Consider the following 25,316-nt stretch of genomic DNA (forward strand, 5'->3'; position numbering starts at 1 on the left):
GACTGATAAACAACCGAGACCAAAGGCGATGAGCGAAGGTCAAACTACAAACACAATCAGAGGAGACTGTCCTCCTCCAGTATCCTTGCACGTTTACTAACGTCCATGGGGAACACAGGTGGGCACACAGCAGCAACAGCACACGTGGAGACACAACTTTCAATAATAAAGACCGCAAGGAGGGGCAGGGCGGAGTCGGGGAATTCTAGTCTCTGCACCAGAGGACGAGATACACGTACAGACCACTGATCAGCCCTGGGTCCAGGAGACATCGTCGTGGAAATGAGACACATTTTATAGAACTGTACAGTCTTTTCATGTCTGAGATAGCAAAATATATTTCATACAGAAACTGGGGATGTTCAGGAATGTTTTATCTTGGGTGTTCATATCAGCAGCATGCAGTGGAAATAAACACAACAGAGATCCCTATTACAGACGAGGCACTTCTGAGGCACGAGAAAATTTATAACAAAAACTGCCGTCCAGCCCTGACGCTTTATGTACAAAATAAATGAGGTGCTATGACTGAAGGTTCTCCAACATTCTTTACACTCGTACATCACGTTTCTTGCCCGTGTGTCTGACTGGACTTACAATAAGATATGAGGGAAAACAGCGTGATTGTGTATTCAGGGTTTCTCCCCAGTGTGCATCTTCACGTGCGCCCGCAGGTTTGTGGGGTACCTGAAGGCCTTCCCACAGTGCGGACATTCGTAGGGTCTCTCCCCTGTGTGTGTCCTCACGTGCGCCCGCAGGTTTGCGGGATACCTGAAGGCCTTCCCGCACTGCTGGCATTCGTAGGGTCTCTCCCCCGTGTGCGTCCTCACGTGGACCCGCAGGTTTGCGGGACACCTGTAGGCCTTGCCACACTGCTGGCACTCGTAAGGTCTCTCTCCCGTGTGCGTCCTCACGTGAGCGCGCAGGTTCACGGGATACCAGAAGGCCTTCCCACACTCCTTACACTCGTAGGGTTTCACTCCGTTGTGCTTTCTCGCGTGTACTTGCAGGGAGGAGTGACAACTGAAGGCTTTCCCACAGTGCGGACACTCGTAAGGTCTCTCCTCCGTGTGGGTCTTGACGTGCGCCCGCAGGTTCGCGGGATACCAGAAGGCTTTGCCGCACTGCTGGCACTCATAGGGCTTCTCTTCACGGTGCGTTCTCACGTGCTTCTGCAAGGACGAGGACCAACGGAAGGCCTTCCCGCACTGCGTACACTCATAACGTTTCTCCAAACTGTGTGCTCTCACGTGACCTTGGAGGGAGGAGTGACGCGTGAAGGCTTTCCCACACTGCTGGCATTCAAAGGGTCTCTCCCCCGTGTGCGACCTCACGTGTTCCTGAAGCGACGTGGAACTACTGTACGCTTTCCCACACTCCTTACACACATAGGGTTTCACCCCACTGTGCATCCTCACGTGCCTCTGGAAGTATCGGGGGTGTCTGAAAGCCTTCCCACACTCCTTACACTCATAGGGCCTCTCTTCGCTGTGCGTCCTCACGTGCTCCCGGAGGGATAAGGAACAACTATAGGCTTTCTCGCATAACGTACATTCATAGGGCTTCACCCCACTGTGCGTTCTCACGTGTCTTCGAAAGTATTTGGGACAACTGAAGGCTTTCCCACACTGCTGACACAGATAAGGTCTCTCTCCAGTGTGCGTCATCAGGTGTCCCTGCAGGGATGCAGGGTACTTGAATGTCTTGCCACACTCCTTACACTCATAGCGTTTCTCTCCAGTGTGTGATCTCATGTGTTCTCGAAAATATGAGAGGCAACTGTAGGTTTTCCCACACTCCATACATTCATAGGGTCTCTCCCCTGTGTGAGTTCTCACATGACGTGTAAGGTAGGAGTGATACAAGAAGGTTTTCCCACACACGTCACACGCATGGACACTCTGTCCACAGGGACCTCGCACATGACCCTGAAAGGAAGACGTGCAAGTGAAAGCTTTTCCACATTTCTTGCACTCTAGAGATATTTTACTACTGAGACTCTTCGCGTATGTGTCAGATGCTCTCCCAGCGTCCTGACCTTCATAGGGTTTCTCTACAAGGTCTGCGTCCACGTGAGTGCTGAGGCTCGAGACAGAGCTGCAGGCTGGGCCACACTCCTCACCAGGACTAGGTTTGAGTCCTGGGTGAGATCTTCGCAGTTTCTCAAGGAAGGAACCATCTGCGAAGGCTTCTCTACACTTAGCACATTCACAGGATTTGCCTCCAGTGGGATACCCCTCATGCACAGTAAGACTTGTAATCGGGTTCAGGGTTTCTCCACATTGATCTCCTTCAATACGTTCACAGACACTCTCCACCAAAGGACTTCTGTTCAAAATAGGAAGGCACACGGTTAGGGGATGACGCTTATAAGTGATCTCTTTATTAATGACCTATTGATGTTTGTTCATGATTATCGCATTACCAGTAGCCATTTTCAAGGAATGGGCATGTTGGTGGTACCGCCTATACTGCTGTAAAGTGGAAGAAATTACGTGCTCAGGAGAAGGGCCCAGAAATGCCGTCAGGATTTCTTACATGCGGGTTCTCCCGATAAACGTTTTGAACTCAATTATGTTTCTGATGATCAATATCTACATCACATTTATGAAGATATTATATTGTATAATTCCAACTACACAATTACGGGGCTAGGTTTATACTTTTTCTTTAATTCCGAGTTAGTCGATCAATCTGGGAAGATCCCCCTTTCTCCTACGGGGAGAGGCACTCACCTCAAACGCCTCTCCTGGGATTGGGACTGATCACCAATGTTATGAAACACCGGGTTTTCTCGAAAAAGAGCCCAGGGATCATTTCTTGTAAATCTTACTATTTTCTCTTCACTGGATAGTTCATTCTCCAAAATATTCAGCTGAGTCCTTGATCCACAAGTTTTAACTTGAGTGCAACAATCTGCAAGAATTGGGAGCATAATTTAAATTCTTGGGAATGATCTGATGTGTAAAGGTAAGAAAACAGACCATATGCAGATTTCTATTTATATGCTGATCCCAAATGTGAATGAAGTTCATCAGAATGAATGGACAGGTGACCAAAGGAAAATTCTCAGGACCCTAGTGATTTGGGGCTTTGGCAATAATGGGAAAAGTGTATAAAATGGAAGCCCATTCACTTAGAAATACTTCAAAATAGATGGTGACTAACGTGGAAATAGGTATTATCAGAAAAGCAAAGTAGGGGGCGCCTGGGTGGCTCAGTCGGTTGAGTGTCCGACTCTTCATTTTGGCTGAGGTCATGATCTTGAGGTCCTGAGACTGAGCCCCATGTTGGACGCCTTGTTGAACCTGGAGCCTGCTGGGGATTCTCTCTCCCTCTGTCTCTCTGCCCCGCCCCCCCACACTCATGTTCACGCTCTCTCTCTCAAAATAAATACATATTAAAAGGACAGAAAAGAAAAAAGAAAATGAAAGAAAAGAAGGAACTGGGCAAGATACACACATCCACACGCTACCTGTGTAAGAGGTTCACCACATGCATGAGGATGGATGAAAAGTCCAACAGGAAAGCCAGGTAAATGACAACCATCACCCTTCTCAAACAAAGACTGAGTCTTGTTTCTAATGGGTATCTCCAAATGCCATTCTTTTCTCCAGAACCTGGTCCAAACGAGGGTTGCTGGACTGTTCCGAAGGCACGGAGGCCCTCAGTGAAGCCCGCCTGCACTGTCCCAGCTGCCATTGGGAGGGTGGGTGGTGTGTGTGGCTGCTGGTCCTGCCCCTGGAGGACAGCTCGGCAGGAGGGAGGATTTGAAGAGCAACAAGCAGTCTGGAAGACGGGCTGTTTAATTTGGTCTTCAGAGTCACCGAAGATGACGAAGTGTGAGTTTAACTGCAGAATGATTACCATGACACAGGTGTATTAACCAGTGTATCTTCCACAGAGCAGCACTCTCTGCCCCAGAGCAACACTGGAGACCATCCTCACACTGATAAAATTAGAGAGTCTCAGACTTTGATTAGGAGCAACAAAACTTTGTGTTCCTGGAAAAGGTATGTGACTCCAGGTAGGCTCCATGAAGGCTTGGACCGTGTCTGTCTCTTCTCCAACGTACTCCCATTCCTCGGCCCCAGCAAAATCGGACAATTGTAAGAAACATCTCTTCCCTAAAAGACTAGTGAAGGTATGGAGCCATCCTTACCCACTGCGGCCAGGTTCCTGCAGGTCTCCAGCATCACATCTCTGTAGAGCTTCCTCTGACCTCGATCCAACAAAGCCCACTCTTCCGGGGTGAAGTACACAGCCACATCCTCAAAGACCACAGAGGCCTGAAACATACCACACACTCTATTGCAGCAAAGCTCCATCATCATCCATGTGTGTGGGAGGATGAAGGGTGACAGGCGGGGAGCTGCACTCCATTCCTAGGACCCCTGAGTCACAACAGAGGGTGATGACAACAGCTGACATGGACTTACACACGCCCAATTTACTGGGTTATTTCTACTGAGACACATCTGAGCAGACCAGTACTGTACAGACTGAAAAGTGAGACATTCACTCGGACAACACACAAATCAGAGGACACACGTTTGGCTTGCTCAAAGACGATTATGTGGGGCGCCTGGGTGGCGCAGTCGGTTAAGCGTCCGACTTCAGCCAGGTCACGATCTCGCGGTCCGGGAGTTCGAGCCCCGCGTCAGGCTCTGGGCTGATGGCTCAGAGCCTGGAGCCTGTTTCCGATTCTGTGTCTCCCTCTCTCTCTGCCCCCTCCCCCGTTCATGCTCTGTCTCTCTCTGTCCCAAAAATAAATAAACGTTGAAAAAAAAAAAAAGACGATTATGTGTCATCAGCTCCAAGAACTGGAACCAGAATGTCAGGATGGTGTGGACACTCAGATTCCAGGGCTGCTTGATGGGAGCAGCTCTCGCCTTGGAAGGAACAAGGGCAAGAAGCCTGGTGGAGTCCCCTCTCTTCCGACAGAGGCAGACATGACCCTTTCCGCGGATTAGGTGGACTGTGGGCATGGGCAAAGGCCAGGGCCCGGGTGCCTGGCACACCTAGTGTGCAAAACAAGTTCTGGATGCTGAAGAAACTTGAGCGTAAGCAGGTCCTCTGACCCAGTGCCCAGAAGTCAAGGAAAAGGGCACCAGAAGGAAGAGTCCCTGAAGGATTGATGGGGACAGATCCAGAGACAGCTTTAACAGAGAAAAAAAAAAACAAGGCTAATTCATAACTTTAGAGGAATAAGGGTTGACACCACGCTCGTGAAACACAGAGTAAAAAAATTACTTTTTTAAAACATCAGAGATTGCTTAAGCAAAAACTATGTTCTCAAAACTTAATGAGAGGAAAAAAAAAAAAAAAAAACCCAACCATATCACCTAGAAGAAAGGAAATTCTACTTCAACTGTAGTTGTAACCGGGGTTTGCATATCACACACCTGTTAAATCTTATATTTCAAACATTTCAAAAATGACAACCATAAAAACTAAGAGACAACAATATAAAGAAAAATAATATGATTAAATAATGGGTAAAGAAAGTGAGTGGACACTTCTCCAAAGATATACAAATGGAAAACAGGTCGATGAAAAGATGCTAGACATTCGTCACGCGGGACACGCACCTCGAACTACCAGCAGAGGCCCCTTCGCACCCACCACACTGGCTATAAAGACGCCCCAGGAAGCGCCGGCGAGGACGTGAGCAGGGCGCATTCTCCTTCATTTATCCTGCTGCGGATGTAAGCGGGGGAGGCCGCTTTGGAAGAGTCTGGTGGACCCCCAACATGAGCAACGTGGAGTTCCCACCCAACACGGCAGGTCCGCTCCTCGTATCCACCTGCCCCAGACCAGGGAGGACGAGCGCCATCACACACACGCGTGCGCACGCGCTCTGCTCTCCGCGGCACGACTCCCGATCGCCCGCGATGAAAACCACCCAGGAGCCCGGCACCTCTTCCAGGCTGAGTAAAGGCGACACGACTGAAGTGCAGTCAGGAGTCCACAGGGGAAGCTCCCCAACCTGCCGCTCAGGGCCAAGGGCAGACACAACACGGAGAGACGCACCTGCACACCCATAATGCATCACTGCTCATGCAGGAGGAAGGAAGATTATTTCCTGGGGTGGCAACAGCCCAGCCAATGAGAGCCGGTCACAGCCCAGCCAATGAGAGACAGTCACAACACAGCCAATGAGAGACAGTCACAACCCAGCCAATGTGAGACAACCATGGCTCAGCCAATGAGAGCCAGGGCTCAGCCAGTGAGAGAGTCACATCTCAGCCAATGAGAGACGACCACAGTCCAGCCAATGAGAAGCCACTACACATGGAAACCCCAGTTTGCTCAAAAGGACTTCATGTTTGGAACAGCCCCGCCCAACGGCCCCCTCTCCTCTACAAAAGAGTGTTCCTCCCTTTCTTTTCCAGATGTTCCTGTTCTTTTGCTGGGGCTTCACATGTCCCAAATCATAATTCTCTGCTATTCCCAGACAAGCCATTTTTGGGTTTATTTTTAAGGTCAACAGTGCATCACGATCAGCCTTGTTCATGACAATTAAAATCAACTCGTTCTCTTTAAAGAAAATTGTCCACCTGTAGATACAGAATCCACCCGGGTAGCATCTAAGTCTATGTTTATTAAAGGGCAGAGCCAGTGGGGCGCCTGGGTGGCTCAGTCGGTTGGGCGGCCGACTTCGGCTCAGGTCATCATCTCGCAGTCCATGAGTTCGAGCCCCGCGTCGGGCTCTGTGCTGACAGCTCCGAGCCTGGAGCCTGTTTCAGATTCTGTGTCTCCCTCTCTCTGACCCTCCCCCGTTCATGCTTTGTCTCTCTCTGTCTCAAACATAAATAAACGTTAAAAAAAAAGTTTTTTTAATTAAATAAATAAAATAAAATAAAGGGCAGAGCCAGTTATCTTTCCCTTTTCACTAAGAGGACCGGGATAGAATGGTAAAATATGTCCACTGCAGATTTAGTTTGGCAAACGGCTCACACACATCCTAGATGAGTTACAAAAATACCACTAAAATTCTTTGTTTTGATTTACTGGTTTATTTTTATTATTTAAAAAAATTTTTTAATGTTTACTTATTTTTAAGAGAGTGAGCATGAGCAGGGGAGGGGCAGAGAGAGAGAGAGGGAGACCCAAAATCCAAAGCAGGCTCCAGGCTCTGAGCTGTCAGCACAGAGCCTGGTGCAGGGCTTGAACCCACGAACCATGAGATCATGACCTAAGCCAAAGTCAGGTGCTTAACCGACTGAGCCACCCAGGCGCCCCATTATTTATTTTTTGAAGTAGAGTCCATGTCCAAGTGGGGTTTGAACTCATGACCCTGAGATCAAGAATAGCATGCTCTACCAACGAAGCCACCCAGGTGCCCCAAAACCACTAAAATTCTTGGTTTTCCATTCTGGCAATGCAGGTTCCTAAATAAAACCAGAAACTAACTAGGTTCTCCTATTCTTGCAAAGGGCCAGGACACTGGAAAAAAGACCACTTGCTACCAGTTTAAGTGCTCCCATACCTGCATCCCTCCAGCCGGCCTTTCCAACGTCCTCCTTCCTCATCCCCAGTGACGGGGCTCTAGGGAACCACAGGGACTCTTCCCAGTCCTCCCTCATAAGCAGCTCAGAGAAACCATTCTCCACATCGGGAATGAATCTCTGTCCTTGTTGACCGGAGAGCTACATTCTCGGTGCCCAACCCCTTGCTGTAAAGTAGCCTCTGCCTGGAAGGCCTAAAACAGTTCCAATGGGGGGGCAGGGGGGAGGCAGCATCTCTAGTAAACGTTAACAGGTTCCTGTCTCTGAACCCACTCCCCTTTGTCTAGACCCTTTGAGAGAGAGTTCCTACACCCCTATTCGACAGAGGAAATAATTCCAGAATCTGAAAACAGTAATCGAAACAGCCAACCAAAGGAAATACATGGCCAGTCCACATCTTTTATCCGCTCTATCTCTGACACACTGTAATGGACCTGGGGTCACTGATCATTTGTCTCTGTTGGATTCCCTACCCTCCTCTTCCTGGGCAAAATCCTTAAGCAATATTGGCAGAATCCACAGTGTATCTCCCATCAAGATGAAAATAGATCTCTCAAAGGACCTCCTTGCAATTAATCAATACCTATAAATAAAGAAACTCTTGGGGCGCCTGGGTGGCTCCGCTGGTTAAGCGCCCGACTCGATTTCAGCTGAGGTCATGATCTCACAGTTCGTGAGTTCGCCCTCCACGTTGGGCTTCACCCTGACAGCGCGGAGCCTGCTTGGGATTCTCTCTCTCCTTCTCGCTCTACCTCTCCCCACCCCCCTCCCCTGTGCGCACATGTTCCCTCTCTCTCTTTCAAGATAAATAAACATTAAAAAAATTTTTTTTATTAAAAGAAAAAAGCTCTTTAAGGCATCAGGCCCATAATAGAACATTACAAGCCTCAGAGGCCCATCATCCTCTACACTAATCCCTGTAATGGCCTGTTTTTACTGGTGTGAAAACCCAACGGCTGAAGATAGAGGTTTGTCTGGAACCTCTGAGCAACATATGCCATTGTTAACCCTTGGTACCCTGTGCTTCCTAACCCCCATAAACTACCGACCCAGTTCCTACTGTATGCAAATTCCAGGAGGAATACACGACTCCCGGTTTTTATCAATAGAATAAAAAATTTGGAGGTCCCTGGGTGGCTCAGTTAAGCGTCCAACTTCGGCTCAGGTCATGATCTCACGGTTCGTTGAGTTCAAGCCCCACATTGGGGTCTGTGCTGACAGCTCAGAGCCCAGAGCCGGCTTCGGATTCTGTGTCTCTCTCTCTGTCTCTGTACCTCCCCCACTTGTACTCTGTCTCTCAAAAATGAATTAATGTTAAATTTTTTTTTTTTTAATTTTTCCCTGAGTCTGAAAACTGCCAATATTCGATTAGCTACTTTCAGATCTAGGGTCCTGGTTCAGAACCATCACACAATTTGGAATTCCCACATCACTTCTCCTTCCCAGTTGTTACGTGCCAAAACGTTATAAAAGTGACGTACCCATGAGGAGATAATCTCCAACGCTTACTCTCTTCATAAATAGGGACTGGAGATGAGAAGTGCCTGACACTGCTCCCCTCTAATCTTTCTTGTTACTCAAATGTCACCTTAACGAGCTTCCAACTGCTATGTGGTTTCCCTATGACGTGGGACATGACGATCAGGAAAGATCCTTCGTGGCACCAAGGAACAAAACCACTAAATATGGAAAACTGACTCTTAATGATGCATTTAAGAAAGGGTCTCTATCAAAAGGGGAAATTGTGAAGGGACGCCTGGTTGGCTCAGTCGGTTAAGCGCCGACTTCAGCTCAGGTCACGATCTCGCGGTCTGTGAGTTCGAGCCCCGCATCGGCTCTGGGCTGATGGCTCAGAGCCTGGAGCCTGCTTCCGGTTCTGTGTCTCCCTCTCTCTCTGCCCCTCCCCCGTTCATGCTCTGTCTCTGTCTCAAAAATAAACATTAAAAAAAAGGGGGGGGGGAGGAAATTGTGAGAATTAATACAGGGAAACCTTGTTAAGAATGGAGTCAGGAGGCCAGCACGTGGAGTTCTGACACCCTACCACTCATGGTCAACTGCAGACCCAACAACAAGAGGAGGACCCTGCGGTTACAAGTGGGTATCACTTTACTAGAGCAACAGGAGGAAGATTATTTCCCGGTGTGGTGACAGCCCAGCCAATGAGAGAGTCACAGCCCAGCCAATGAGAAGCCGCAATACTTCCGCGTCCAGCTTGCTCCAATGGACTTTTTGTTTACAACGTCCCCCTGCCAAATTCCCAGTTTCCTCTATAAAAGAGCCTCCCCTCTCCTCTGCTCTCTGGCTTGCCTTTGGTCTCGTTGTAGCCTGCTTTTCCGAGTTGCAATTCTCACCTATTCCAGGATGAACCCATTTTTGCTGGTAAAATTAATGACAGTTTTACTTTGAAGGTTAACAACCCATTTCAAAATGACCACTGTGTATTCAAACAATGGGATATTATTCAGAAATGCGCACAACGAAGTACTGATCCGGGTACTGATTCACAAAATCAATGAACCTCGAGAACACTAACAAACTTCACAACGAAGACACAGAGCAGGATATCATTTATACGGAAATGTACAGACTCAGCAAATCAATAGAGAGAAAGATTAAGAAATTGTCTAGAACCCAGGGTAGGGATACACTAGAATGGGGATGACCACCCACTGATGCAAATTATCTTTATGGAATGATTAAAATGTTTTAAAATGAGAAAGTGAGAATGGTTGAACAGTTCTGTAACTGCAATAAATGCCACCGAATTTCTACTTTAAGCAGATAATCTTCATGGTACGGAACCTACACCTCCACGAAAGCTGTTTTTAAAAAGTCATAGAAGCTAAAAATATATCCTTCTTCATCTTTTGGCATTTGTCATCAAAAACAATAGAAATCGGGCAAATTAAAGGAAGTATGAAAAAGAAACAAAATGACAGTTTCGGAGATTAAGCAGATTGAGGAGACACTACAGGTGTTTTAGAACAGAAGAGAAGGAATGAATGTGTACCAACTGGTAACATACCTGAGATGATGCAAGGGAACAGAGCATCTGAGGACGTCCTTGGTCATTAAAGAAATGAATCCCGTAGATTCAACTACCCCCACACTCTAAATGCAAACCTCAAACACTGCGTGAGCCAAGCACCAAGTATTTTAACATTTGTGATTCCCAACTGTAGAAAGGAATCACAGGGCATTACCAACACAGGAAACGAATAATTTAAATAGTATTAAAACGCAACATGCATACAGGCTAATACTTTTTTCTTAATTCTTTTTTAGTGTTTTTTTTTGTTTTTTGTTTTTTTTTTAAGAGAGAGTGCGAGCGGGGTAGGAGCAGAGAGAGAGGGAGACACAAAATCCGAAGCAGGTTCCAGGCTCCGGGCTGGCAGCACAGAGCCCGACGCGGGGCTCGAACTCGTGAACCGCAAGATCATGACCTGAGCTGAAGTCAGAGGCTTAGCCAACTGAGCCTCCCAGGCGCCCAAGACTGAAGTCTTTTTAGAAGGAAATCTTATACATAAATGTAGAAATAACATTTGACAGCAAAACCAAGGCTATTTTATTCCAGAAATGCAACACGGATTAAACACTGACTCTTCAAGAAGTACAACTTATGCCACTAATGGAAAAAAAGACAAACCACAGGCTTCCAATCCATACAGGCTGAGGACACGCCTGCCTCATGTCATCACACATGCGTGACGACTGGCTTACAAACCACATGGAAACATGCACCGTCAGAAAACCATGCTGTCCACACTAAATCTAGAGCCAACTCCCTATTTGGTGGTGAAATGGGAGATCGGGAACAAGTTGCTGAGGATGCATATGTACATGCCTGTGAGGGCTCAGTCAGCGCTGCAACCGAAAACAAGGAATTGGTGGGGGCGGCCGGGGGGCTCAGTCGGTTAAGTGTCCGACTCTTGATTTCGGCTCAGGTCATGATCTCGCCGTTCATGGGTTGGATCCCCACGTTCAGGCTTTCTGCTGTCAGTGCGGAGCCTGCTTCGGATCCTCTGTCTCCCTCTCTCTCTGCCCCTCATGCTCTCTCTCTCAAAAATCAAACATTAAAAAATAAATAAATAAATCTGCCAAATGCATTTGAGGAGAAGGGCTGGTTCCCATTTAAAACCTGTCCCCGCTGCATGTACCAGGATGGGAACGAAAGGTGCCTTCACAGGTTACTTTGCATGGTTGGAGACAAAGAGTTTAATAAATCCCTCTTTATCTCCTCCTCTGCACTTTTAGCTGTTAGATAAGTGAGGTTTTCTAAATGGATTCACATGAAACCACATTTCAAGTTTTCAAGCATCCAAATGTGCTTCTCACCCTGAGCTACCGGTAATGATAGACATAGAAATCTCTCTACTGCTCAAGGGCAGTACACGCTTGATGTTTTATAATCGTTTAGAGAGCAAACTAACAATGTAGTTTCACCTAAGGAGAATATTGTAACCGAAACACATTTTTTCCTTTACTCCTAACTCAAATGAGTGTGTAGCTCGCGCCCGAAAAGAATAGAAAGATTATCACAGAAACGGATTTTTAGTTTGCAGGAGGCAAACTCATAAAAATAAATCTCAGGGTACAATGAGTCACTAGAAGTGAGCAGTTGAAAATTAAGTGTTAAAAATACTTTCTAACATTAGCCTTTATAACTGCTATTAAACTAATTTTCCTTAAGTCCTAAAATATGTCTCATGAAGGGTATAAAGTAACTTAATGGGAAACCTACAAAACGTCATTCAGTGACACCACAACACAATGAAATAAATGAAGAGATGCTGTGTGTCTTCCAAAATGAGACCATAATATCAACTCTCCCAAAACATCAAGAGATTTAAAAAAAAAAAAAAATCCCATTAAATCTGCAATCAGGTTTGTCTGTGGCTTTGTTATGGGATTTATTTCTGTTCTCTTTGAACTTAAGATTTTGTTTTAAGTCATCTCTCTGTCCAACGTGCAACTCCAACTTACAACCCCAAGATCAAGAGTCACGTGCTCTACTGACTGAGCCAGTCAGGCGCCCCAAAGGGCACTATTTCTCATATTGAAATGTAACACAAATTTCTCAGGATACGGGAGATATGTTACAGAACTGGTGGGATTTTGCCCAATAGAAATCAGTTTTTAAAGTACATGAATATGAAAACATGAGAAAACTCTGTTTAGAATTGAGTGGGGAAACCAGCAGGGGAAGCTCTCAAGCCCTAAACCTCACCATCAAGAACAGAACTTTGCAAGTCTACATGAGGTATATTACTGTCCCAGGAGTAGGAAGGAAGGGTTTTCCTGCTCTGGCAACAGTCCAGCCAATGAGAGACAATCACAGTCCAGCCAATGAGAAGCCACTACACCTGGATTCCTGTAGTTTGCTCCAATCGTTGTTTAGTTTCCCACAGCCCCTCCCAATGTCCCCTCTCCTCTAGAAAAGAGCGTTCCTCCCTTTGTTCTTCCGTTTCTTCTGCAGACTTGCCTGTGGTTTTGCTGGGGCTGGCGTGTCCCAAATTATAATTCTCTGCTATTCCCAGGTAATCCCATTTTCGCTGAAAAATAACTGGCAGTTTTAATTTTTTTAATTTTTTTTTTTGAGAAAGAGAGAGAGAGAGTATACACAGGGGAGGGGGGAGAGGGAGACACAGAATCCAAAGCAGGTTCCAGGCTCTGGGCTGTCAGTACAGAGCCCAACAGGGTGCCAAACCCTTGAACCACGAGATCACGATCTGAGTTCAACAGACTGAGCCACCAAGGCACCCCTGACGGTTTCATTGTTAAGGTTAACGTTAGTGATCCCAGAGAAGACCCCAACCACTCCAGGCTGGCGAGCAAACAGGTGCAGGTCCCACAGAGCCCAATGAGCTCTCTGTTTTCTCCCCAACCCTGTAGCGGAGGTTAAGTTTTGTGCTGGGATCAGAGCCCCACTCCCTGGGTCTGCGCTCTCCTGTGTCTCTGCTCTCGGGGGATTATTCGGAACCTGTTTTAGGGGCTTGTCCTTTCTCAGAGAACTCATTTTTGTTCCGACTGCTTTCCAGAACTGGACTGTTCCTCTTGGAACCATGCCTGTTGGAAATGCGCTGGCCCTTCGTCTGATTTCTTCTGGAACAAGGCTACTCCTGTAGAGACCAGTGTCTATAAACTTTTTTTCTGGTCTAGAGAAAACTACCAAGAAATGGATTCCAGTTATCAAAGCGCATGGAGGGGGGACCCAACTGGGACCCTGGCCAATCTTAGGTTTAAAAACCATGGTGCGTCCTTGTGCATTTCTAACAAAATGAGCAACTGAACAAATATAATTTACAACTACAAGGGCCTTTATGGGGAACTTTCGATCTCCCCAAACTTGTTTTATTGAATATTGTTAGGGAAAAAAATTAAAAATTAAGAAGGTAGGAAAGAAGAAAAGAAAGGAAAAGGAAAGGAAAGAAAAGAAAAGGAAGGAAAAGAAAAGAGAAAAGGAAAAGAAAAAAATTAGGAAGTCATGAATCCAGCAAACTGAATTTGATACAGATTTTATTCAGTACCTCGAGACTTGCAAATATTTTCAGGATCTAAGTGTACCTCTTTGCAAAAGACTATTTAAATTGAACCAAGGCAAACAACTGAAATATGACAAATGGCTTCCGAAGGGTCTTTCTCTCCTGCCCCGGCTTCACTCTACACCCAGGACCTGCCTCCAACCACTTCCCTCGACATGCTCTGAACTTCCCTTTTCTTCTGAACCTGCCCTTGATCCCTCCTTACCTCAACCTGTTAACCCAGCCTCTTTAAGGTAAAGCATCTCAAGATTTGAAACCCCATGTTTCTCATGTTCCCTGGACTAAGACAGAAGTTTCCAGAAGTGCCCGGGAACACCCATAAGCTCGCTGAAGAACATAACACAGCTATTCAACTTACCAACATGGTTTCCCAGATTTAGATCAATTAGTCCACATGCGTGTTGCTGGGGCCCAGGCCACACATGGGATGAAACTAACTCGAGAGAGACAGACGCCCATTTCTGGAAAGATGCTTATGACACTGGCTGGAAATCCCCACCAAGCAATTAAGGTACCTGTTTTTTTTTTTTAAGTTTTTTTTATTTGCAAGTAATCTCTACACCCAATGTGGGGGCTTGAACCTACAGCTCTGAAATCAAGAGTCACACACTCCAACAAGTGAACCAGCCAGGTGCCCCAACAGTAGCTTTTCCAAAGACTGCACGAACACAAAATTCAGGTTTCCACTCAAAAGCCTGATGAATCTGTACGTGGCTATTACAATGGACTCCAACTGGTCTTTTTTTTTTTTAATTAATTAATTTTATTTTTAAATTTACACCCAAGTTAGTTATCATATAGTGCTATAATGATTTCCAGAGCAGATTCCAGTGATTCATCCCCTACATATATCACCCAGTGCTCATCCCAACAAGTGTCCTCCCTAATGCTCCTCGTCCATTTAGCCCATCCCGCCCACCCACAACTGCCCCAGCAACCCTCAGTTTGTTCTCTGTATTTAAGAGCCTCTTATGTTTTGTCCCCTTGTTTTTATATTACCTTTGCGTCCTTTCCCTTATGTTCATCTGTTTTGTATCTTTCATTCCTCATAGGAGTGAAGTCATATGATATTTGTCTTTCTCTGATTAATTTCGCTTAGCAGAATACCCTCCAGTTCCATCCACGTAGTTGCAAATGGCAAGATTTCATTCTTTTTGATTGCCGACTAATACTCCATCGTGCATATATATCACATCTTTATCCATCTGTCCATTGATGGACATTTGGGGCTCTTTCCATACTTTGGCTCTTGTCGATAGTGCTGCTATCAACATGGGGGTGCATGTGCCCTTTTGTTTTTTTTTTTCAACGTTTTTATTTATTTTTGGGACAGAGAGAGACAGAGCATGAACGGGGGAGGGGCAGAGAGAGAGGGAGACACAGAATCAGAAACAGGCTCCAGGCTCCGAGACAACAGCCCAGAGCCTGACGCGGGGCTCGAACTCACGGACCGCGAGATCGTGACCTGGCTGAAGTCGGACGCTTAACCGACTGCGCCACCCAGGCGCCCCAACATGTGCCCTTTTGAAACAGCACACCCGTATCCCCTGGATAACTACCTAGTAGTGCAATTGTTGGATCATAGGGCAGTGCTATTTTTAACTTTGAGGAACCTCCATACTGTTTCCCAGAGTGGCCGCACCAGTTTGCATCCCCACCAGCAGTGCAAAAGGGTTCCTCTTCCTCCGCATCTTCGCCAACATCTGTCGTTGCCCGAGTTGTTTATTTTAGACTTCCGGTCTTTCTTCACATGTGGAATCCACCAGGTAGCATTTAATGGGCTGGACTGGAATCTTTCTTTTTAGTTAAAAGGACCAGGATGGGCTGGGAAACCTCGTGCCCTGCATATTTAGTTATTTTGACAAACTAGGCCACTGACACCCCACATGAAAGAAAGAGAGCTAGAATTCTTCATTTTCACCTCGGGCAACTGAAGGCTTCTTTTTAAGGGGCGCCTGGGTGGCTCAGTTGGTTGAGCATCCAACTTCAGCTCAAGTCATGATTTCACGGTTTGTGGGTTTGAGCCCCGCGTCGGGTTCCGGGCTGACAGCTCAGAGCCTGGAGCCTGTTTCAGATTCTGTGTCTCCCTCTCTCTGCCCTCCCCCACTCACACTCTGTGTCTCTAAAAATAAACAAACATTTAAGAAAAACCCACCAAATACCTCCTAGTCTGCACTATTATTGCCAGCATCCAGGACATGTGAGGGAAGGTTACCAGCAGCCTGAATGCTCCAGGTGGGAGCCCTCCTCCCGGCCCCTCCCAAGCCCTCCTCATGCCCAACGGCTGGGCTCTAAGGACCACAGGGGCGCTGCCCCAAATTCCCTCCTGATCAGCTTGGAGAAACCACTCTCCAGATGGGGAGGGACTCTCTCTGTGCCGCCTGACACGGGACCTACGCTGTGAAGCAGGTCCCGCCGCTGAGAGCTCACGGGGCTCCAACAGTGGGGTCTCTAATGAACCTGCACAGGTTCCTGCCTCTGAACCCGCCCCCCCTTGTGTCTAGTCCCGTGTGACAGACACACCATTTTCACGTTAGTTCCTCCACCTCTAGTCATTCACTGCACGGATCCTCAGAAGGGATCACGCTGGAATTTCATTCTCCCACAAAGGGAAAGTAATTCTAGAACTGGATGAAGGTACTCAAAATACCTAACCAGGGGATGAAATGCCCCTTAAACATCTTTTTTTTTTTTTTTTTTGGACAGGGGAGGAGCAGAGAGAGGGAGACACAGAATCTGAAGCAGGCCCCAAGCTCTGAGCTGTCAGCACAGAGCCCAACGCGGGGCTCGAACTCACAAACGGCAAGATCATAACCTGAGCTGATGTTAGATGCTCAACCACTCAACCGACTGAGCCACCCACGCGCCCCTGAACATCTTTTTTTTTTTTTTTTTTTTAACGTTTATTTATTTTTGGGACAGAGAGAGACAGAGCATGAACGGGGGAGGGTCAGAGACAGAGGGAGACACAGAATCGGAAACAGGCTCCAGGCTCTGAGCCATCAGCCCAGAGCCCGACGCGGGGCTCGAACTCCCGGACCGTGAGATCGTGACCTGGCTGAAGTCGGACGCTTAACCGACTGCGCCACCCAGGCGCCCCTGAACATCTTTTATTTAACCCTTGGCACGCCATCATTCCCAACCTCCAATACTACTGACATCCATTCCCACGGAAAGCAGCTTTTTGATATAACTACCCTATGCAGTGCATTTTCATATTCCAGTAGGGATGACCAATGTGTCCGCTTTGATTTGAAAGGAATAGAAACACGCCAGGGCACTCACGCCCAGGGCGGCACAGGCTTTCTTGCTTTTCTTGAATCTCAAAAGCTGGTCTGGATGATGGAAAATTGCTGAAGGCTCTGCTCTCTGATGATATGTAGATGGTTTCGGTCTCTGCTCCCCTTCTCAGACCTCTTCCCAGGAAGCCCGAATCCACCTGTTACACCTTTTGGCCTTGAAAGGACAAAATGTCTCTAAAGAAATATTGCAGGTTGCTCAAACTCAGGATCGATACGTAGGGCGCCTGATCCTGGACCCACGTGAAACCCCTTGTGACTGCTTGGCACGGACACGGCACCTTCCGACCCCCCATGCAAACAGGGAGCGCCTCTCACTGACGCACAGGTTCCACGCTTTACTGACGACTCTTATTTACAAATTGAAAATGGCAAATATCGTGCTGGGGATGCGACTGCAAGTCCCTTGAGGTCACTGAGCAGCACTTTACCTTTGGGCTACTTCAGCTCGACATGCTGAACAACTGGCCCTTCCTCTGGCCTTGTACCTTCGCCGAGGGTAAAACCACAAATGTTTATAAGGCCAGTCGCCATGCCTGTAAGGGAGCTCATGACCTTGGACTATTATAGAGACAAGATGTCCTTACCCACACGGGAACCAATTAAAAATGGCTCCTCTGGGGGCGCCTGGGTGGCGCAGTCGGTTAAGCGTCCGACTTCAGCCAGGTCACGATCTCGCGGTCTGTGAGTTCGAGCCCCGCGTCGGGCTCTGGGCTGATGGCTCGGAGCCTGGAGCCTGTTTCCGATTCTGTGTCTCCCTCTCTCTCTGCCCCTCCCCCGTTCATGCTCTGTCTCTCTCTGTCCCAAAAATAAATAAACGTTGAAAAAAAAAAAAATTTAAAAAAAAAAAAAAATGGCTCCTCTGTCCCAATTTGATGAGATGCCCTACTTGAACTGACTTCTCTGGCATTACGAAGGGTCCTGGCTCCAGATCTGACTCCCTGGAGGCCAACAGAAGCCATTTTTGCTGATGTTTTTTTCCAAACAAAAAAAACTCGAAAACAAAAAATGAAAAGCAACTCAAGAACACCGAGAGGCAAACCTCTGTCTTGGTCCAAAGGGATGTTCTTCCCGAATAATACTTGAGAGAATTGCTAAGAGATACCCAACAACCGGGCCCATGAAGGATAAGCAATATTGGAAATCTAGTAACCGTGGCTTCAATAAAAAGGGACAACTCTGGTTTGGCCCAAATAACAATCTGGCCCCGCCAGAGATGCTCCAACAGCCAAAACTCACCACTACACATGCATGAAACCACTGGCCCGAAACAACACAATATGTTCAATCCCGAGACTCATAAATCCACAGAAAGCGCCTACTCCCTGGTCCCACCTGTCCACGTACAACCCAGGGAAGTCTGTTAACACGAGCGGATTTCACACAGCTCCCTCCCTCACGGACATGAATACGGTTTAGGCACGGCTTACATGTTATCTCACTGGACAGAACCTTCTCTTGTAGATACCCCACTGCTTATCCCGTGGCTGCAGTGCTGTGAGAACTTGCTATCCCTACCTGGGGAACACACCTCTAACTTCCAGGGATCCAGGGACCCAGTTTACCAGGCAGGTGCTTCAACAGGTCTGTTCTGTTCAGCCCGTTTTACACCTTCGCTGTGAGTACCGTGCCCCATACGCAGGCTCAGTTGAACACACTAATGGCACTGGTGACACTCAATGGACACACTGTGTAGAAACCCCCCGACACACACACACGCGCGCACACACACACACACACACACACACACAACCACCATGTCCGAAAGCACTGAGGTTGGTCCTTGGAAATCTCACATCCACCCTCCAGAGCCTTCAGCCTCCCACCCTGATATATCACAGCACGTCCAGTGCAGCGGCCCCTGCCCCTTTGACCCTCACGTAGAGGTCCATGTTGGAAAAGAGAGATCACCTGACAGTTTTATTTTAAAAATTTTTTTTCGGGGCGCCTGGGTGGCGCAGTTGGTTGAGCGTCCAACTTCAGCCGGGTCGTGATCTCGCGGTCCGTGAGTTCGAGCCCCGCGTCAGGCTCTGGGCTGATGGCTCGGAGCCTGGAGCCTGTTTCCGATTCTGTGTCTCCCCTTCTCTCTGCCCCTCCCCGTTCATGCTCTGTCTCTCTCTGTCCCAAAATAGATAAAAAAAAAAAAAAACGTTGAAAAAAAAAAAAAATTTTTTTTTCAACGTTTATTTATTTTTGAGACCGAGAGAGACAGAGCATGAACAGGGGAGGGTCAGAGAGAGAGGGAGACACAGAATCGGAAACAGGCTGCAGGCTCTGAGCGGTCAGCACAGAGCCCGACGCGGGGCTCGAACTCACGGGCCGTGAGATCATGACCTGAGCCGAAGTCGGACGCTTAACTGATCAAGCCACCCAGGCGCCCCAGTTTTATGTTTAAAGTCAACAGAATTAGGGGCACCTGGGTGGCTCAGTCAGTTGACCGTCTAACTTCAGCTCAGGCCATGATCTCCCAGTTTGTGGGTTTGAGCCCCGCATCGGGCGCTGAGCTGACAGTGCAGAGCCTGCTTCAGATTCTGTCTCCCTCTCTCTCTGCCCCTCCCCTGCGCATGCACTCTCTCTAAAAAATAACAGTAAAAAAAATGTTCAAGTTATCAGTTATTAGAACACTTGGCATTAACAGGAAGAAAAACACCCTGATGGGCAAAGGGAATGTACAGATAACGTGCCCCTGATTTAGGCTGGTGGATATACACCCAGCAGGTACCCTAGGACAGCAGCAGAGACAGGGACACTGGGACACACGGGGCCAGGGAAGACTGGTTTTCTAAAGGGTAAAGAGAATCATCAGCGTCATGGACAGTAACTGAGTCCTGTGGATTTAACTGTCGTGGAAACAAGTGGAACACACAGAAAGTTCCAGCACGTATGATTATGACCTGAGCAACGGAGGAGTTTTCTCACAGAACAAAAGATGGTCATCTACACAGGAAAAGACCGGGAAGTTCAACTCTACCAACAACGTGAAGGATCCATCCACGCAGACAACCCAGAGAAAGGATACACCCTGACGTGGAGAAAACACAGCAGGGAGAAATGAAACAGACACATGTCCAGGACATGAAGGAAACAGATCATCAGGAAGCAGACACGTGAGATACAGGAGACAACACGCTGGAAACGCTTCCACGGAAGAGGGAACCCACACGTGAGAAATGCTCAGCCCTGGAGGAATCAGATAAACCAACGTGTGACGTCCAGGAGACCCCGTGTCACACACTCGAGCTGGACGCCATGAAGTCGCAAGTGACGGGACCCAAAACCGACACGTGGTTCACACTCCGCACCCCGTTTCCTGCTAACGTGTAACTTACAAGCTACAACATGCAATGTCCCCCCAGCGCAGAAGGACTTACGAGGCACTTACCCTGGAGACAAGACCACACTGCCGGCAGCAGCAAAGCCCACAAAAGGAAAACATGAACTGGAGACCCCACGCCCCACCATCCCGGGACGGAGGGCTTCACCGGACACACTGAGCCGCAAGCACCCGCCCGAGAGACACAGACGAGCCCTGGGCAGCCACACATCACGGTGGCACTGCTGACATTCCCCTCTCGCACCGCAACAGAGATCAGGTCGAGTGACGCCTGCTGGGGGCTGACGACACGGAAAGCTGCCAGCACAAAGAGGTATGGCCAAGGGACAAAAGTCCTAAGTGTCACCCACACTGGATTCCCAGGGCAGCGAGAGCCTCTCCAGGAACATCGGGCCGAGCACCAGAGCAGGAGCCGCTCAGATTGGTCACCCACGGCGCCCACACCACACATGACACCCCAGTGCAGAGAGTGACACCCAGTCCCCCATGAGCGCCAAGCTCTCCCTGCTGACACCGGTCCTCTGGGATGGAAGGAGGGGACCAGAGACCCCTGGGGACTGGACTCTGAGCTCCACACGCCCTGAACCCCCTCCTCTGGGGCCACAATTCTCACCAGAGAGGAAACCCTCCCAGTTTAGGATCTGAATCCTACACGCTTTATGTTCATGACCCTTCCAATGGCACTTGACCCCGAGGAGCCTTCCCTCAGTCTGACCTGCACAGACTTCCTGTTTCCACAGATCCCACTTAACCCCACAACCCCTTGGACGATGCCAACACCGGTCCTCGGGAGACACCCCAGGACGGCCCCAGCCCCTTCCCCACTGGTCCCCACTGATCCCGGGGGCTGGAGGCCACCTGCAGGTGAGCGAGACCCCACCGCACCTTCCCTCGCCTCCCACCAGGCCCAGCTTTGGGGGTGGCCGGTCCCCAGCCCAGAGGAGGCCCCAGCTTCCAGCAACCCGGGTCATCCGAATGACACGGGGACCCCAAGCTGCTGTGTGGACAACCAGGTGCAGCATCACGGCTTCCACCCTGAGGTCAAGGCCACAGTGGGAGGGGCGGCTCTAGGGCCCCTGTGTGGTTTCACAAGAATGGAAGCTGTTTATCCCTTTCAGAGAACAGGGACCTGGTACCGTTAGAATTGAACCCGTCTCAGTTCACAGAATTTGTGTGCGTCTCTGACACCGGCAATTCTCAGGGGACAGATCAGGAAGACAGAATCCTCTGATGCATGACTCCACCCACCTGCATGAAGGCGTGGAACCCCCAACCCTCATGGAGAAGGACAGTTCTGTCCTGAGACACTTTTCCCCAGGGGACGCTCTCTGGATAAAGCCCCCAGTAACCCGAGTCAGCAGGGACAGGAACGACCTGACACACTTACTACCCTCTGCCCTGAAGGGGAAGAAAGGAGGCAGAAAGAACTCGGGCATTTTACACCTGCTCAACGCGAGGCTGGCGGAGGACAGAGCCATCCGTGCTGGGCTGGACAGGGTGACAGGTCCTGCTCACAGGTGACATGGAGACGCCTACCTGAGCCCTGTGCTCCCAGGAAAACCTCAGTGGAAGGGAAAGGCACTCCCTCCCCCACCCTGTCGGGGTCTGGAAAACAGCAGGCTGCACGAGGGCCCCTCCCCCGTCAGACCAGGAGAAGACTCACAGGAAGTCCCCCTGGTTCACCCACGACAGGGCCACGCGCAGCCCCCCCCCCCACACCCACACTTTGTGCCTCATCTGTGATCAGCTCAGCTGCTTGTCCCCGTGACCAAGGGGCACAAAATGCTGGCTGGTCCCACTTTGCTTTGGCTTCTCTCCTTCCTCCAGACCCCTGAACGTGGGCTTGCTCTCAGGCTGAGCCACACACAGCCCCTCCTGGGGACAGGGGGACAGGCTGGCCTCAGGGAACCCCAACGTCAGCACCACACCTGCTCATGCCTAGTTTCTTTCCTCCTCTCCTTCTACACGACTCTTGAGACACTCGCAGGTCTTATACTCAGTGTCCTCCCTGTCGACGTAGCCCCTGTCCATAATGCAACAGCCCCCCCAGCTCCCCCCCACCCAGCCCTTGCCCCTAATGCAACAGCCCCCCAACCCCCTGCCCGGCCCCTGCCTCTAGTGCAACAGTCCCCTCCCTCCCAGCCTTTGCAATCATTCTTCTCAATACCTGTCTCTCCTCCTCAATTCGCATTCTTCATTTGACACTGGTCTGACCAACTGTCGGCCACCGCCCCTTTCCTACCCAAAGTTTATCCAGGCCACTGTCCTCCCCACAGGCCCCTGACATTGCCTCCCCATCGGCACCTGGTCAGAACAAGCACTGAGTTGCCCACCTGAGCAAAGAAACCTCCGAGCACAGGGAGCCCGTTCCTGTCCAAACACCTTTCGGTCACTGCTCCTCATACAGAAAGCCCGTTTCTGAGTATTGGAGGTGCTGGGGGTGGGGGGTGGGGGGAGTCTCCGAACCCAGTGTCCTCTGCAGCGGTCTTCGGAATGTTAAAAACAAGACAACAGAGCCAAAATGGAGTCCCTCATACTAAGCTCCTTGTCACCAGACCAAGAGTTAACTTAATTGCAGTTTCGGCCTCTCCCAGAAATGGAATCTTAAACCAGTCAATCAGGAACGACCTGGTCAGCACTAGTGAGGTCGCCGGGCTGCTAGACCCCTGCCCTCCCGGCAGGAAAGGTGACCTCCCACCATCCATCCACTTTTTGTCTAATAGAACTTCCTGTCCCCACTCCGCCTGCCTGTGAGCCTTTCATTTTGTGCAGCTCCTCCGAGCTCCCTTGTATCCGCGAGATGGCATGCTGCCCGATTCATGAATCATTGAATAAAGCCAATTACTCAGCTGAATTTTGTTTTTTAGCAAGAACAAAGTCTCCTTAACCAAGTATGGATTTGATTTTATCTGTCAGGTGGGGGGCGGGGGCCTTCCACCTCAGCCACCCCCACTTGCCCCCGAGCCCTTGATCGCCGGCGCTGGGGTCCTCCCACCCTCGCTTCGGACCCCCGCCCAAGGACGACCCGGGTGGGGACCGGGAAGAGGAGGAAAGGGCAGGACGCTGCAGCCCCACTCCCGGCCGAAGGCACAGGCTCGGATTAGGACCCCCAGGGGCGGTGCCACCTGGGCCGGGGCCCCCTCCAGCCGGTTCCGGCCGGTTCGAACCAGCCCCTCGGGGCTCCGCCCAAACCCGCGCACTCACCATCTCGCAGCCCGCTCCGGACTGTCCCGGCGTCCAGGCAAGCGGCTGTACGACACCGACCGCGAGACCGAGCTAGACGCCGCGCGAGGCAGGTGCGCTCCGACGCAGGGCAGCAGGGCAGCGAGGGACTCGCCTCTGGAGCGCGCCCGCCCCCCGTCCTGATTGGACGGCGCTACGGGACCATGCGTCCTGATTGGTTCGTCTTCCGGACCCCGCCCCCTCCGAGACCGGGCCTGCGGTTGCCCACCCACAGTGCCTCCGCGCCTCCGCACCGCCCCTGCCCCCCCTGATTGGACAACCCTCCCAGACCCTGCCCCTTGCGTCCTGAGTGACAGGTCGTTCGGACACACGTGTCTGGCCAGCGTGGGCTTAGAGCTGAGACCGCTCCCTGCGGTTGGACCTCCGGCGCCTGCAGCTCGGCCACCCATCCTGCCTGCGTCTTCCTCCTGGACCGTGAGATCCTGACTCAGTTTCCCTGCGGAGCGCCCCTTGTCGGGAGCTTGGACAGGAGGGGACGGACGGGAGGGGCCGGTGAGCCCTAGGGTCAAGGGTTGGCGCGGGGGCGAGGTCAAGAGCGGATCTGTGACTTTTGTTTAAGAACAAAGATCCTCCTGGCGCCTGAGTGGCTCCGTGGATTCAACCTCCGACTTGGGCTCAGGTCATGATCTGGCTGTTCGTGAGTTCGAGTACCTTGTCGGGCTCAGTGTTGACAGCTCGGAGCCTGGAGCCTGCTTCAGATTCTGTGTCTGCCACTATCTATCCCTACCCTGCTCAAGCTCTGTCTCTCTCTCTCAAAAATAAACAAACATTTAAAATATATATATTAAAAAAGAACAAAGATCCTCAACAGTAAGGGCAGAGCCAGGGTCCGTGGGTTTTGACCTGTGACCTTTCACCTAGGAGGCCCCGCCTCCTCTCCCGTCCCCCACCTCTGGGACTTAAGGTCAGTCAACCTCACCCCTCAGCACAGCCACAGGGGTGGGATGTTGGAATTCTCAGACCTGCATTTTACTCTTTTCAGCCCAAAAGCCCACAAGACTGTAAAGCAACCCAAAGCGTTTATTTGGGGTCTTAGGGCTTACAATCCGGAGAGCCAGAGTCAAAATACAAAGTGTGCTCCGAAATGCTAACAAGGAGAGCAGGCTTATAAAGGCAAAAAAATACAAGGTTACATAAGTTGTTTTGAAAGAATTATGATTGGTGCTGGCAGAGTTTAAACTGACTGTCTAATACACGATTGGCTACTTGGCTAACAGGCATTACATGATCTCTATTTCGGTCCCCAGTAGGAGGAAGTGTTCCAGGAGGAGGTGGAATTGCAATTGACAAAAGTCAAAAGTTCACGGTGTTCTGAAAATTGAAACAGGGGACGTGCGTAGTCCCAGCTTCCTGAATGTCCTTCCGACTGTATTTTGAGTGACTCTTT

At 49.6% G+C, this 25,316-nt stretch overlaps 2 protein-coding genes across 3 annotated transcripts in view; both read right to left on the bottom strand.

The window, feature by feature from the left end:
* LOC115502601 (zinc finger protein 77-like) overlaps window positions 1–25,316 on the bottom strand; it is a 135,819-nt gene that overhangs the window by 101,565 nt on the left and 8,938 nt on the right. The window lies entirely within an intron of this gene.
* LOC115502609 (zinc finger protein 77-like) lies at window positions 313–23,996 on the bottom strand. 2 transcript variants are annotated; one of them, XM_030298172.2, is made up of 4 exons: window positions 23,891–23,996; window positions 4,163–4,289; window positions 2,736–2,916; window positions 313–2,328 (listed from the first exon to the last, which is right to left on the bottom strand). In XM_030298172.2, exons 1-4 carry the CDS (start codon window positions 23,891–23,893, stop codon window positions 633–635), a joined length of 2,007 nt encoding a protein of 668 aa, XP_030154032.1. In that variant the 5' UTR covers window positions 23,894–23,996; the 3' UTR covers window positions 313–632. The 2 variants fall into 2 exon arrangements, with proteins under 2 accessions (XP_030154032.1, XP_030154004.1); XM_030298144.1 differs by lacking the exon at window positions 23,891–23,996 and having other exon boundaries at window positions 4,163–4,575.

This window comes from Lynx canadensis, chromosome A2 (genome assembly GCF_007474595.2).
Source record: "Lynx canadensis isolate LIC74 chromosome A2, mLynCan4.pri.v2, whole genome shotgun sequence".
NCBI classification, from domain to species: Eukaryota; Metazoa; Chordata; class Mammalia; order Carnivora; family Felidae; genus Lynx; species Lynx canadensis.

Bases quoted from the DNA above. Each gene is read 5' to 3' on its own strand.
- LOC115502609 (XM_030298144.1), bottom strand. From the start codon at position 4,334: ATGATGATGGAGCTTTGCTGCAATAGAGTGTGTGGTATGTTTCAGGCC. The intron at 2,917-4,162 runs GTAAGGATGGCT...CAATTCTTGCAG, and splicing joins CAGGAACCTGGCCGCAGTGG to ATTGTTGCACTCAAGTTAAA. The intron at 2,329-2,735 runs GTGAGTGCCTCT...TATTTTGAACAG, and splicing joins TCCCAGGAGAGGCGTTTGAG to AAGTCCTTTGGTGGAGAGTG.